A 16,300-nucleotide genomic window follows, 5' to 3' on the forward strand; every position below is an offset into this window, starting at 1 on the left:
AGATTACGAAGCTACAAGGACTTTATCATATGTTCTTTACGAATGTTTTTACATGTTTGTATTGTTTGTAATAAAGGCCACAGTGGCTGAGATTTATCCAACCTTGCGTGGTTCTTGGGGTAAGGTCATGTAAGGTTGGGTGATGGATTATAAGGGATTAAGGGATTATAAAGGGATTATAAAGCAATTAAGGGATTGTAAAGGCGGATTCAGAGGACCACACTGATAGTAGACAATACTAGCATCATGGTTCTTTTAATTATATTCATTAAAGGTTACATTTTATTATACCCACTACCCTGCTTTAAACTTCTCTATGGTCGGTAGTTCTGCTTCTAATTTCTATTTTTAATGGAGGTGTAATAAAGCTGCATATATTTTATCAGAGACGCTGTTTTTTTTTTCGTTGCATTGGATTTCTTGATTCCGTGCTGAAATTTAATATACACCAAGTCAATTAGATTTCACCCTTTGTCAAATTAATGGTTCTGTAAAGAAAAACCAGACAGCACCCGGATGCCATCCATGTGTCACCCAAGTGATGTCTGTGTTTTACTGTGTAATAGGTAGGAGAAGCTTGGAAATTTTGTGGTGGTTTTTTTTGCATAAAAGAAACATGAATGAAATACTAATGGTAAAAGAAGACACACGGATCAAAAATGGATACAAAGCATATCTGCCACAACACTGCACAGCAAAACTGTTTTTCTTGTATGCAAAAAAAATCAAAAACCCAGATAACAACATTTTAACTAATTACAGCCTCTAACAGGGTTTAAGTTTAGCCCCTTAGATGTTGCGTCTAATAGTGATCGCAGCATCTAAGATCCTTGACAGAGGGAGAAGGCTCCTTCTGTCACCCTATTGCCTGCCCTGATGAATGTGAGATTTTTGGGGGTCAATATAATTCTGTGGAGACTACAGGTATTAACAGCTTAGCAATGTATCTAGTGAATGTTGTCTTGTATAATGTATATTATAAACAATACTTTAGAATCAAGTAGTTTAGGTTAAACTTGATTAGAAAAAAGTGAAGAAAGACGGGTTGTCCTATTGTTTTATTCAATAAACAATACATTTTGATTTTGTATTTATTAGGTTTGGACGAAAAGCCATTCTGTCTAGTTCATGCCTGACGATGGCTGCATCGGGCACGTGTGCCGCCTTCCTTCCCAGCTTCGTGACTTACTGCGTCTTCCGGTGCTTGTGTGGGATGGCTTTCTCTGGGATTGTACTCAACACCATCTCTTTGTGTACGTGGACAAATCTCCACGTTATCCAATATCTTCGAAAATTGACAATTTTACATATAATATAACATTAATTTATTAAAAATGAAAAGGTTATTCTCATGATCCTATCTTCAGGAGCGCACTGCTCCCCTGCCTTCTGGCTTCCTGTTTGCACTTTGCAATTTCACCCATTTATGATTATGAGAAAACTCCTTTAAAGGTTTGCATACGCTGTATGGTTTCTTGACTTTAGAGCAAATGGGGCATCATTTTTAATTATTTTTATACATTAGTTTTCCAACTAGATCTCTGTAAATGGGTTTTCCTCAGTTGGAGAAAAAACTTTCCAAAACTGCACTGCACCTGTCCACATGCTGTGCACCGTACTATAACTCTGGAAAACGCCTTAAAAACTTCATATGACAACCACGTTCAGGATGCCATATAAGTACTCTTAAGATGTATGCGATTTTTCTAACTTTTCACTTAAAGGGAATCTTTTGGTTGTTTTTTCCTATGTAATTTGAGTGCTGTACGATGTAGAGGCTGAGACCCCGATTCCAGAGATGTATCATTTACAGTACTAGGATGTGTGTTGCTGTTTCTATAAAATCAGTGTTTTATCAGCAGGAGATTATCACTGCCGCCTAGTCAACTGCTCTGTTAACCCTGCCCCCCACCACTCATTGGCAGCTTCCTGCCAATCAGTGTTGAGGGCGCGGTTATAAAGGGAACGAGCTCTACTACATCAGCAACAGAGAAACATTGGCTCAAAATAAAGCATGCAAACCAGCAAGTGATACGTCATTGGAATCAGGGTCTCAGCCCCTACATCATGCTGCTCTCAGATTACAAAACAAAAATATGCTGATAGAGTTTTTTTTAAAGAGTTTCTACGATCAGATTATGCATTGAAATCAGTGTAACATCTGGCACTCAAAGTCAACCAAAACTATTCACTTTTGCAGGTCTAGAATGGACGGCACCCAGGGGACGGACTGTGGTCGGCACACTCTTTGCTTATGGTTTTACATGTGGACAGCTGGTTCTGGCAGGAATTGCATATGGGGTTCGAGACTGGCGATGGCTTCAGTTTAGCGTTTCTGCACCATATTACATCTTCTTCTTGACCTCATGGTAAGGATGTATATTCCAGAAATTAAAGCTGTCATTTTCCTCCTGACACCAAAAAGGTGGCGATAACAAGTAGCCCCCACTCAGCAGTTATCATGTATTACGTCGTTGCCAATTTACGTGGATTTATAGTGTTAAATCTTCATCTTGACCACATTTCTTTTTAGCTATCAGGATGAATGCAGCTCATGCAGACGTCTATGCAAAACGGTCCAAGCATGGACTGTAATGCACGGAATGGCCGGGGGTCTCCCGACCCGAGCATGACAACGTCATATGTTTCTATGAGGCTGCCAGGCTCAGGTCGGGAGAATCGCTGCTATTCCGTGTATTGTGGTTCTTGCTTGGACTAAGATTCACGGATGTCTGCATGAGCCCTTAGGGTAAGACTTACAGTTGTGCCGCAGTTTTGATGCCGATTTTGCAAAAAAACAGCACAGTTTTGACAGTGTTTTTTGATGGCCTGTTGTTTCGCAGGGTCCTCACCACAGTTATTCTGTGTTCATTTTATTGATCCATTAAAGGGGTACTCCCATAATTGAAAGTTATGCCCTAGCCATAAAATAGGGGATTAATTAGTGATAGCTGAAGGTTCAGCCGCTACGAATGAGACTCTGAAAAGTGGAGATCAGCAAGCTCGATTATCGTACATTCATTGTCTATGGCAGGGTTCCCCAACTCCAGTTCTCAAGGCCCACCAACAGGTCATGTTTTCAGGATTTCCTTAGTATTACACAGGTGATAATTGCATCACCTGCACAAGCAATAATTCCATCACCTGTGCAATACTGAGGAAATCCTGAGAACATGATCTGTTGGTGGACCTAGAGCAGAGGTGTATCTAGGTTTTCCGGCACCCAGGGCAAGAATTCAGTTTGGCGCTTTCCCCCCAAGCACATATGTGATTTGCACATTTAGTCACATGCCAACTAGCTTGCCCTCCCTAATTCTATCAATGTTTAGTGAAAAAATGAAGAAAAGCTAGTTGTCACTTGTCTGCAAGTATGAAAATCGCATATGAGTGAAGTGGCCATGTGATGACTGATGGAACCTGCAAGCAGAGCTGAATCCTGACAGTGAGTATATTACACGCTATTAGGATTCGCATGCTACAGGGCTTCATTTTATAATTAAAGGGCTCGTCCACATTTGAGATGAAAGTCTGCAGTCACTCTATGTGACTGCAGGCTTCTGAATTCTCACAGCTTATGCACTTCACACTTTTAGGATTCTCCCCTGTCGGTGGCAAGAGTGGGCAGTCATGTGAGCACAAGTATGTAATTTGTATACTTCTGGCCACATTGCGACTAGACGTGTCTTGCTCAATTCATTTTCATTGAGTGAGGCCATGCATGTCTAGTTGGCACATGACCGCAGGTATGCAAATTGCCAGCACCAGAGAATCCTAACAGCGTGCAGTGCGCACTGAGAGAATTCAGAAGTCTGCAGTCACATAGAATGACTGCAGATTCATCACAAGCTTGGACAACCCCTTTAATGCTCCTAACATAAATAAAAATATGAGAATTAATCAGTATCACAATAACAAATTATGTCTAGGTACACGATAGATGATGTCTCTGATTTCAGTCGTTCTCTTTTGTTTCATCACACTCCCCCACCTTGGCTTACTGTCCCCTTATGTCTGTGCCCTTACACTGTCCCCCCCATGCTATCTCCCCACACTACTCAGTTTTTATTCTGTGCCCACTCATAGTTTTCTCCCCCATACTGTCTCCTCCTCCTATTTCCCTCAACAGTCTTCTCCCACATTTCCCCCTCCCCCCACTCACCATACTGTGTCTGCACCCATCCTCTCACTCACTCCCCATACTATGTCCTCTTACATCGCCCCTTCGCTCCCCATAATGCGTTCACACTTATCCACCCCATTCTGTGTCCGCACCATCCCCTCACTCACCATACTGTGTCTGCTCCCACCCCCTCATACATTTCCACTCCTCACTTTTCATACTGTGCCCACACAATCCCCCACTCATCATACTGTTTGCACCCATCCCCCCATACTGTTTTCTCATACATGCCCCCCATCTCCCCCCTTGCTCCTCATACTGTGTCTTCAAATTTCTTCCGCTCCCCATATTGTGTCTGCACCTGTCGCTTCCTCGCTCCCAAAACTTGTGTCCTCAAATATTGCCCCGTTGCACTAAATCTCCTCCATCTCTCCCCCTCACACTAAATCTCCCCCACCCCTCCCCCCGCACACTAAATCTCCCCACAGTAAATCTCCCACACACAATAAATCTACACACAGTAAATCTCCCACACACACTAAATTTCCCCCAGTTACACTAAATCTTCGATGCCTTCAGCTCCACTGGTCTGGTGCACTTACCACCAATGTTCTTCGCGCCTCTGTGAGCCGGTGAGTGACATCCTGACCTGTCGATCAGTGTGTAAGAAGGTGACTGGATGCAATGCACAGATGAGCACAAGGTGGAATAGACAGTAAAACTATTTGTTGCTTCCGGTATGGCGGGAATTTGTGGAACTGGGGAAGCAGTTTAACAGTAGAAAACAGTACAAACACAAGTGGGTTATACAATGCAAAACACAGAATAAGTCTCACAGTTCAGTCTGAATAATTGGAGAAGTCTCTTAAAAGATTATACTAGGGTCTCTTCGACAGGGGTGGTACACCCCTGGTGGTTCCTGGGAGAGCTGCTATGCTAGCTCCTGTTGACACAATGGCCCTAGTGGGGGTCACCAGGTGTGCCCGCTAGGCCACAAGAACTCCTAACGAAGTCTATCAAGGAATGTTGAGCCTACTTCACCCAACCGACCCCCACCCCACCTTGCCCAGGCCAACCCCTGTACTTTACGTTGGTGTAGGAAGTGACGACCCATCTCACTCGTGTCTCCCTCTAATCACTGCAAGCATCTTCCCCCGGTCAAAGTCTCCTCTTGGATCTTTGTTGTTTGACTGACAGCCGGTGTCTCCTGGACCTAAGGGAAAGAGGGCTTGGTTCCGGCTCCCGATCGTTGTTGTCTGGTCTCTGGACTTTGACCGGCACAGATCAAGGATTTGGACCTTGATAAGGTACAGTCTGGGCTCTGGCTCTTGACTGACATAGATCTGGTTCTCGAGTCTTGATCGGCATAGTCGGGTCTTTGGATGTCACTGGCCGTCGTCCGGGCTCTGTCTGACAGCTGCAAGCACCCTGCTGGCACACGCTCTACGCTGAAGCCTGTCACACTGGCTTCAGCGTTGTCTCCAGCCCACTTCCACACCGCACCTCTCCTTGGAGAGGACCTTTTTATCCGGGAACTTTGTCATCCAAAGCACCTAACTGGGTCCCGCACATGAACTCATTCCCACTGCAACTCTTCTGGTTGGTTCTGCATGGTTCCATCTGGCCAGTAGCTGGTAGCCTTTCCGCACTAATGCCACAGGCGCTCTTCAGGGGTATAGTCACCTCCCCTTACAAAAGCTTCAATTGTACTTGCGTCTGAAAGACACGAGTACAATTGTTCACTGGGAGCCAGCACGCTGCACCTTCTCTGAGCCAGCTGTCAGCTTAAAAACCCGCTCAAAGAACAGCCGACTCCCAGCTCGGGGAGGCAAAATGCAGCCGCTAGTGAAAACACTTCGGACCGTCGCATTAGGCGCCCCGACTGCGCCCCCCCCTGCCGGCTGCGCCCGGGGCAGATGCCCTGCCTGCCCTCCCCCCTAGATACACCTCTGGCCTTGAGGACTGGAGTTGGGGAACACTGGTCTATGGAACTGCTAGAGATAGTCAGGCGCTGTACTCCGCTTTCTCCGGCATTCCTATTGACAATGAATATAACAGAGGTCAGGTTTGCTCACCTACTCGCCATTCTAGATGCAAATTTATAATAACATTGATTGCACAGTCACAATACAGCATGATGAAGGTTCTAACGTGTCGCCATTGTATATAATGTACTCCTGGGTGATCCTTGTGCTACAGGTGTGTTCCAGAATCTGCCCGCTGGCTCATCATGAATGGCCGATCCCATCAGGCACTGAGAAATTTACAAAGAGTAGCCAGGATCAATGGAAAGGCAGAGGAAGGCAAAAAGCTTTCAGAGAAGGTAACATTTCAGTACAGTGGTACTTTGACTAATGAGTTTGATTCATTTTGTGACCGAGCTCTTAACTCAATTTGCTCTTATATCAAATTAAATTTCTCCATTAAAATGAATTGAAATGCTATTAATCTGTTCCAGTCCCCCAAAACCATACCAATTTTTGTTAGGTGTTATTAAATAAGAAAAATGAACTTTATTGATAACAAATACAGTAATGTACAGTATGAAAAACTATTTTTTTTATTATTTATTTTTTTATAACCTCACTTAATCATCTTCACACAATAAATATAGCAAATATTGAGCCCTAAATCCAACACTCAGTGTCAGAGAGTGCACATAATATTGCAGTATACTGTACCTAGCTGCACATGTGAAATAACATAAAGTACTGCCACAGAAAAAATAGCAGAAGCAGAAAGCAAAAAATAACCATTATCCTATGTACAGCCAAATGCATGCAGCATGCAGTGCTAAAAATACTGTCCATCCCAGGAAAGTGATTAACAAGAAAAGGTCAAAAGTGCAACAGCAATGAAGGAGATGCTTGCATGGCAGAATAACCGCATGGTGAGTGTCATAAGCTCACTCGTTCGTAACTCAGATCGTGTCTCGCATCATAAAACAACAAATCAACCGGCTCGTATCTCGGAAAATTCATAAGTAGATGCACTCGTTAGTCAAGGTATCACTGCACTTGTAATATTATTTACTTCTAACATATAATGTAATACTGATACTGTGTCATGTAATCTTCTATAATAGAAGAATAGCTTATGGGGCACACGGTGGATCATGTTGTGTTTGCAAACTTAACTAAACTATTTGAGAGTTTGCAAAAAAAAAGAGAGAATTACCTGACATGTCGTGCAAGTTTGCCTCAAAGCTGCAAGGCATCCTAGGAGAAAAAAAACACGCCCCACTGTCAGTATTCGGTCAGTATTTTTTCTCAGGAGTGGGAGCCAAAACCAGTTGAAGGCTTTGTTGTAGTCTATTAAGCAAAAATATATCTTCTTGTTGTATTATTTGGCCTTTTCCATTATCCATCTAACGTTAGCAATCACATCTCTTGTTCCTCTACCTTTTCTGAATCCTGCTTGTTCCTCTGGCAGCTCTTTGTCAAAGTAAAGCTGTAGCCGTCTTTGTAGGATCTTCAGTAGTATATTACTGGCATGAGGTATGAGCAGGGCTGCCACCAGGAATTTCAGGGCCCCATACTGGCGGCAACATTTTCGGCCCCCCTTGAGACTCTGCACGGGCTCCACCTTAGTTCCACCTCCACCCCTCAAACCTTCCACAGTCCCACCGCCCACTCTTGGAAAAACTCCACTTCTGAACCATGTCCTTACCAATCACACATTAACAGTTCCCATGGAACACTATATCACATACATAGTCATCAGCATTTGTTTTGGCCAAAAGATTTTTTAAGCCTACCACCATGAAAGGGTAGACTCTTTTGACCGAGCCCTACTCTACTCTAACCTATTAAAAAATTCTTAAAATACCCAATTGTCATAGAAAATATTAAGAATCTCTCTCTCCCTCTGAAATCCCTCTCACTCTTCCCCCTCCCCTATACCATTTGTCAAAGGAGCAAGAGCTTGCAATCTACAAGACTGCTTCTATGTGTCACGGGTATGTCAGAAGTGACAGACAGTCGCTCTGCACTTGTTTGCAGGAGATCTCTGCGTTTGGCATTACAGACACCTTCTTAGATGAGAGGCTGTCTTTAGGATCCAGCGGCTACCTCCCTCTGGTTAATTAGTTCTCTGGCCTGGGTGTATAAATACCTGGTGTGTCTGAGAGGGAGGTGCCGGCTATATTCATTTCTACATGTGAAGGCTTAGCAAGAGCAGTACTTCGTCCTCTCTGGAGCTTGAGGCCGCGTTCACATTTGTCTGTAGTCGTCTAAAGCTAAGCAATCTCCTCCTATTTGTCTACCCTTGTTGTCTATAGAGTTTAGTAGAGATCGACTAGTGCTCATCACCTCCCATCCCTAGCCTTAGCCATACGCCAGGGAAAGACAGGGCGAGGCACGCGTGCGGCGATTGCTGAAGAGGCAGTATAGGGACGGTAGTTGAGAAAGGGTGACACTAGACCAGGCTAGGAGGTCTCTACTCCCCCCCTTTCCCTAGTGTCTGGGCTCCCTTTCCCTCTTCCCCCTGTGTTGCACTAAGTCTTTCCCACACCTAGCATGACATTATAGCATTATAGCCGGCGGAGCACGTTTTGAAAAAGGAAAAAAAAAGAAAGAAGAAAACTGACATTTTGTTTTTGTTTTTTTCTTCTTTATGTGTTTTTGGTCGTGGACCCTTTTTTTCCTTACTCCCTTGGTATGGTTTAAGAGCTTGCAAAGCGACTGCACAGGCTATCTCTGGAGGTGGAGGTGAATTACCTCCGCGGTGAGGTTCAGCAGCACCATCGGCTACAGGTCGCCAATATGGGGGTCTCTGCAGGTAGGCCTGCCCAGCCTGAACGCAAGGTTGCCTTCCCGGACAGGTTTTCTGGAGGTAGGGACAAGTTTTTTGTATTTAAGGAGGCATGCAAACTGTATTTTAAACTTCGCCCCTATTCCTCCAGAAATGAGGAGTAGTGTTGAGCCACCCCCATAGTGTTCGAGTTCGGTTCGGTTCGTCGAACACCCTTATGTTCACCGAACTGTTCGTCGAACACCTTCGAACACCGTTAAAACCAATGGCAGGCAAACAAAAACACATAGAAACACATAGAAAACACCTTCAAAAGTGTCCAAAAACTGACAAACTCCTCAGAAGACACAACTATCACATGGAAAAGTGACAAGTACATATAGTCATGCGAAAAGAAAAGAGGTGGAGGAGTAAAAGGAGGGGGAGACACAGATATAGGCATGTCATGCCCTTCTAAAACCAAAAAAGTGCAAAGCCGACACGGCCAGTCCGTTCCTGCCCGTGCGCCCTCCGTGTCGCCGGGTTTGTGCCAGAGCTGCGGTAGACCCTAATGGCCAGACCCCTCTCCCAATACTGGTGCCTGTCCGCTGGTGGGTCGAGCGAGTCCCCCTGCGGTGGAGGCAGGTCTAATCTTTTTAATTTAAATTGTCTCTCTAATTTGAATGAATACACTTTAAATCCTTTTACAAGGATCTATTGGAGGGCAAGTCTCATGCCAGCAGCCGCGGTAATTCAAGCTCCAGTAGCGTCCACTAAAGCTACTGCAGTTAAAAAGCTTTTATAAGGATCGAGCTTGGCGGCCCACCGCAAGGCGTCCTACCGCCAGTCCCAGCCCCTGTGCCTTGGGGTGCCTCCCCGATGTTCTTCATTGAGTGTCCCGGGGGCCCGAACCATTTCCTTTGAAAAAATTAAGTGTCCAAACTACAGGTGGTGTAGCTTGCTTAACAGCTGGGATAATCGGCTGACTAGCAGACACTGCTACTAGGCACAAAGTATTTTCTGGGATAGATGCAGTTAAAAATTTATAATTAGATACCCTCGTTGGATGCTGAGAAAGCATTCCATAGAGTCTCCTGGCACGCCATATATTATTCTCTTAAAAAGCTTGGGGTAGGGGTCTAGTGGACCCTTTTATAGGCAAAATCACGGCCCTGTATCGCAATATGTCACCTAGGCTGTAGATAAATGGAACATTTTCATCACCTTTCATAATCACCAATGGGACAAGACAGGGATGTCCTCTGTCCCCTCTCTTATACATCCTAGTGACGGAGCACCTGCTCTCATCAATTCGCCATAACCCTAATATTAGGTGGATTGAGGTGGGAGGCACTGAGTACAAGTGCTCTGCATTTGCTGATGATGTCCTAGTATATATCACTCAATCACATATATCCATCCCTGCTGTTATGGCTGAAATAGATCACTTTGTTACATGGTCAAATTTTAAAATCAATGCAGCGAAGTCTGAGGCCCTCGATGTCTCCCTCCCCAAATCCATACAGGATTCCATCCAGTCCAACTTTCCCTTTGCCTGGCCCTCACAGGGTATCAAATACTTAGGAATTCGTATTCATAGAGAGTTCTCCCGTCTATGTTATCTTAATTTTGGGCCCTTTATTGAACAACTCCATACAGACCACAGTTGGCAAGTTAGAACTGTAAGATTCACTACGTGAACAACTGGTGTTTTGTGGAAAAGCACATGTACACCGCGTTCCAAATTATTATGCAAAAAGTGTTTAGGAGTGATAAGGTAAGAATTTTTTTGTTTGTCAGTTAAACTCATTGATGGTGATGTGTGTCAGGGCTCTTTATATCACTGTAAGCAATTGCACACACCTGTGCTAGATGTTACAACTCTCCTGTTAGTTTTTTTTTAGTTTGCTGGTCACATGACCATTTTTGCCTATTTAATCCGGCTCCGCCCTCCTAGCATTGCTGGACTTCATTGTATTTACTACTGTTGAGCTAGCTTGGTGCTCTGTTGCCGTTCTCTGTTAGTTTTGCTAGGTCTTCTGACCTCTATGCTTTTTGTTGTGTGTTTGTCTTTGACTGCTACGATTTCTGCTAGGAGGTGTCCAACTTATCCCAGTCCCTAGTTCTTGTAGGGATCCCTCCCTCACATCTATAGATCTTCGTACAGACTAGCCGAGGACTTTAGCGGGTCTGATCGCAGGATCAGGTTCCCCGTTACATCGTAGGGATCTAGTTTAGTTCTATTGTAGGGACAGATCTCCTGTCTTTCCTTAGTCTCTGTAGCAGATCATAACACTAGATAGTTTGGCAGGTGTATCCAATGAAAGGCAAGACTACTTAAGAAGGCTGTCCCACATTATTAAGCAGCCTACATTTTCTGCCAAAATGGGAAAGAAAAAGGATGTGTCGGCTGCTGAGAAGCAACAAATTGTGGAGTGTTTAGGTCAAGGCATGACTACAATCAACATTGCCAAGACACTTCATTGTGATCATCGCACAATCAAGAAGTATGTAGCTGATTCACAGTACATACGTGTGCGTGCTGATAAGGGAAAATTGAGGAGTCTTTCCTACAGGCAATTACGTCAGGTTAAAAGAGCAGCGGCAAAAAAGCCTTGTCATAGCAGCAGACAAGTTTTTGAAGCTGCTGGTGCCTCCAACATCCCCCGAACAACAAGATGCAGGGTCCTTCAGAGGTTTGCAGCTGTGCGTAAGCCATCCTGTCGACCTCCTCTATCCACTGTACACAAGCAGAAACGGCTGCAGTGGGCCAAACAATACATGAAGACTGACTTCAAAACTGTTTTGTTCACCGCTGAGTGCCGTGCAACGCTCGATGGTCCAGATGGATGGAGTGGAGGATGGCTGGTTGATGGACACCCCATGCAAACACGGCTACGGCGCCAACAAGGATGAGGTGGAGTAATGTTTTGGGCTGCAATCATGGGGAGAGAGATTGTTGGCCCATTTAGGATCCCTGAAGGGGTAAAGATGAACTCCATAATGCATGTGGAGTTTCTCAAACAGCACTTCCTGCCATGGTTCAAGAAGAAGAACCGTGCATTCCGCAGCAAGATCATTTTCATGCATGATAATGCACCGTCTCATGCTGCACATAACACATCTACATCTCTGGCTGATATTGGCATAAAAGTGGACAAACTTATGGTGTGGCCCCCATGCTCCTCTGACCTCAACCCCATTGAGAACCTCTGGAGAATCATCAAAAGGAGTGTCTATGATGGCGGGAGGCAGTTCACATCTAAGCAACAGCTCTGGGAGGGTATTCTGTCCTCATGCAAAACAATTGAAGCAGAAACCATCCAAAACCTGACAAATTCAATGGACGAGAGAGTTCAGAAGCTCCTTTCGAACAAGGGGTCCTATGTGCAAATGTAACATCACCTAGAATAAAGTTTTGAGTTGAAAACTGTTTGATTTCAGTTTCTAATAACCTGCTAATGCTTATAATTTCAAAAGTGACCATTTTTTTGGTCTTTATTAAAATGAAAAGGTTGATCGAAGAGTGTGGGGGATCTAAGTGTGTGGCAACCCAGTAGTCAGGATTATTTCAAATTCTGACAATCTGATGGTCATGTTGCAGGTAGTGCAGCAAGAAGACACTCATGTGTCTTGCGCATCTAGGAGCCCCAAAATTATTTTCCAGGCTAGATGCAGCTAAAAATTATTATTAATTTGAAAGCTGGTGGAGCTTAGTATAGATGGCCTAATAGAATCAGTACTGCAAACTGCTACAAGGCCCGAATTATTTTCCAGCCAAGATACAGATAAACATGATTAGTAATTTTAAATCTGGTGGAGTTTAGTATAGATGGCCTAATAGAATCAGTACTGCACACTGCTACAAGGCCCAAATTATTTTCCAGCCAAGATACAGATAAACATGAATAGTAATTTGAAAGCTTAAAATGGTTGGTGAGATGATTTTAACAAATAATCAAGCTTTTACTCTCCCCAGGATGACACAGGGGTAGAAAAGTCGTTTCGGATCCATGATTTGTTCATCTCTATTATCAGTGGAGAGCCGCGTGCGCTTATCTGTCAGCACACCACGAGCAGCGCTGAACACACGTTCAGACAGAATTCTGGCTGCGGGGCATAACAAGATCTCCTGTACCATCGTCTCTAGGCGTTGACTATGTGTCAGACTTCTTGTCTCCTGTGGCCTTGCAAAGGATGGGCTAAAAAAGTGGTGAAATGATTCCACAAAATTGATGTTACCAGCAGATACTGTGTTTCTGTTACGTTTTGAGTGCTGAACACTCGACGGTCCCACGGTTGGCAAGTTGGAACTGTGAGATTCACTACGTGCACCACTAGTGTTTTGTGGAAAAGCACATGTAAGATTCTGCAACAGTCTGTGCTGATACTCCTGCATGCGTGCATCTCTTTCTATGGCAGGAATAATTTCTGCAAATTTACTTTTGTACCGGGGATCTAACAGTGTGGCAACCCAGTAGTCAGGATTATTTCTAATTCTCACAATTCGAGGGTCATGTTGCAGGTAGTGCAGCAAGAAGGCACTCATGTGTCTTGCGCATCCAGGAGCACCAAGTCCCTGTTGTGTTGGTGGCGAGGTAACAATCATGCTTCCTTCCTCTGCCCTCTCCCCCCAACCTCGCTCAACAGAAATGTGATCAAGGTCTCCCTCATCTGATGAGTCTTCCATCAGTTCGTCCTCCACTTCTTCCTGGGCTCCTGCACCTTCCTCACTAGTTTGGCTGCTACCATGCGCCCTGGTAAAACCATCTCCCCCACCCTCACATGCCTGCCGCCTTTGTGCTGCCAACCGTCTGGACCTTGCAGATGTTAGCCCTTCCGCATACAATTCCTCCTCCTCTACTTCCTCCACCTCCTCTTGTGCCACCACCTGACTCTGAATTCTGTTTAACAAGTGCTCCAGCATGTAAATCAGCGGAATAGTCATGCTAATAATGGCATCGTCAGCACTAAACATCTTCGTCGCCATTTCAAAACTGTGCAGAAGGGTGCATAGGTCCCTGATCTGAGACCACTCCTCCAGTGTGATTTGCCCCACCTCTGGATCTCGTTGGCCCAGGCTATACGTCAGAATGTATTGCACCAGGGCTTGTAGGTGTTGCCACAGTCGCTGCAACATGTGCAAAGTTCAATTCCACCGGGTAGGCACATCGCATTTTAGCCAGTGAAGTGGCAGGCCCAACGACTTCTGTAAAGATGTAAGTCGCTGAGCTGCGGGATGCGAACGGCGGAAGTGAGCACACAGCGACCGTGCCCTCTGCAGAAGGCCATCTAGTCCGGGATAGTGGGCTAAAAATTGCTGGACACAAGGCACGTGTGTGACATTGCCCCGGCGAAGGGCCGCACCCAGGTTTGCAGCATTGTCGCACACGGCCTTCCCTGGTTTCAGGTCCAGTGGAGACAACCATTCATGAAACTGGTTCTCCAGAGCTGACCACAACTCCTCAGCTGTGTGACTCAAATTTCCCAGACATTTCAAAGTAAAAACCGCCTGATGACGTTGAGCCCTGCTGCCAGCATAGTAAGGAGGTGTGCAAGATCCCTTCTGCGCAGTTAGAAAGCTTGTGGCATGACCAGACAGGCTTTGGGTGCAGGTGGAGGACCGAGAGGAGGTTGAGGAGGCAGAAGCAGTGGAGGAACTTCGAGATAAAGAGGATTGACGCACAACTTGTGGGGACGGCAAGACTTGGACAGCAACCCCTTGTCCTGCTGTCACCATAGTTACCCAGTGCCCAGTCAGCGACATGTAACGCCCCTGTCCATGCCTACTCGTCCAAGTGTCTGTGGTGAAATGCACCCTGTCACACACAGAGTTTCTCAAAGAAGCGGTGATGTTGTGTGCGACATGCTGGTGGAGCGCAGGCTCACCTTTCTTTGAGAAGTAGTGCCGACTGGGCATCTGGTACTGGGGCACTGCGACGGACATAAGGTCTCGAAAATCTTCTGTGTCCACCAGGCGGAAAGGCAGCATTTCTGTAGCCAAGAGCTTGCAGATGGTGAAATTCAACCTCTTAGCTTTCTCATGGCTAGGAGGAAATGGTCTTTTACTTGTCCCTTGTCCACATCTGAGGGACCGAGGGCTGGCTGTTGTGCTTAGACTGGGTTGAGAAGAGTGTCCCCGGCAAACTGCCAGTCTGTGAGGAAGATGCAGGCGGAAATGTTAGGTTGCCTTGATCCAAAGTTGGTGCTATTGATGTCGGACAGCGCTGAACACCAGCTGGTGTTTCCACCTCCAAATAAAATGATGACCTGTCAATCACGCTGGCTGTTGCGGGTAAAGAGGTGGCAGGTCTGCGTCCCAAAACAGGTGTGACTGCTGTCCCCCCAGTCACAGAGGATGAAGAGGCCGCGGATGCACAAGATGTGGCAGACGGTGGTTGGCCCGGCCGGCTAGGCCGCATTGTAGCACAGTGAGCTTCCCACTGCAACTTATGCTTCATATCCATGTGCCGGTTCATGCATGAAGTACTCAAACTATGTATTTTTTGGCCTCTACTTAGCTTTTGCTGACAAATGTTACAGATAACACGAGTTGGGTCATCCTTATCGATCTGAAAAAATGCCCAGGCTATGCAAGGCTTAGCACCCATGCGACCTGAAGAGCCACCACGACTTGTGGTCAGAGGCAGAGTTGTGGTTGAGGATGCAGTTGTTGACGTGCTTCCAGTACTACATCTCTGTCCAGGAAGGCGCAATCTGACCTCGTCGTCACTAGCATCCTCCTCCACCTCCTCTGCTGACCTCATCGACTGGCTGACTGTGGGTTTACAGTAAGTGGGATCTCCAACCTCGTCATCATCACCCTGTGTGTTATCACACCCGTCGTCCTCAGAGCCAACCTCTTCCTGCCCTGACAAAAAACTAAAGTTGTCACTCCAATCAGGTATTTGAGTCTCATCATCGTCTTCCTCATTGTCTCCACCAACAGGAGTTACAGTTTGGGAACGAGGGTCTACATTATGGTCAGAACCTTCTGCGTCTGGTCCTGGATCCGACTCATAAATATTCTGGGCATCAGTGCAGATCATTTCCTCGTCTGGATTCACAGAAGCTCTGGAGCCGACCTCTGATTCCCAGGCTATAGTATGAGTAAACAGCTCTGCAGACTCAACCATCTGTTCTACCCCATACTCAGATGGGCAGCTGGAGACTTGGGAGCTGTGAGGAAGCAAGTGCGATTGGGGTGAAACCTCTGAGGACTGGAGTATTTGTTATGTTGAAGTTGAGGTGGAGGAGAGCCCACTTAAAGGAGCACTTGATATCCATTGAAGCACCTGCTGTTTTTGTGCCTCATCTGGAATTTGTAGCGATTGGCGTGGCCGTAAGAAAAGGATCTTATCACATTGTCCGCTAAAAGAAGTAGACATCTTAGTTTGGCTGGAAAATGGTCTTTCTTCTGCAGATGTTACTGTTGCTTTAACACCTACC

General features: G+C 45.6%; 1 protein-coding gene across 1 annotated transcript in view; it reads left to right on the top strand.

The window, feature by feature from the left end:
* The window catches only part of LOC141174584 (solute carrier family 22 member 6-A-like), a 61,928-nt gene that overhangs the window by 9,121 nt on the left and 36,507 nt on the right, over nt 1-16,300 (top strand). The window contains exons 3-5 of the mRNA XM_073659526.1: nt 1,099-1,253; nt 2,201-2,369; nt 6,320-6,443. Coding sequence (XP_073515627.1) covers nt 1,099-1,253; nt 2,201-2,369; nt 6,320-6,443 — 448 coding nt within the window. The remainder of the gene's footprint in view (nt 1-1,098; nt 1,254-2,200; nt 2,370-6,319; nt 6,444-16,300) is intronic.

The sequence above is a fragment of the Phyllobates terribilis genome, unplaced genomic scaffold (genome assembly GCF_046119375.1).
Source record: "Phyllobates terribilis strain yellow unplaced genomic scaffold, ASM4611937v1 Scaffold_13__5_contigs__length_258822181, whole genome shotgun sequence".
NCBI lineage: Eukaryota > Metazoa > Chordata > Amphibia > Anura > Dendrobatidae > Phyllobates > Phyllobates terribilis.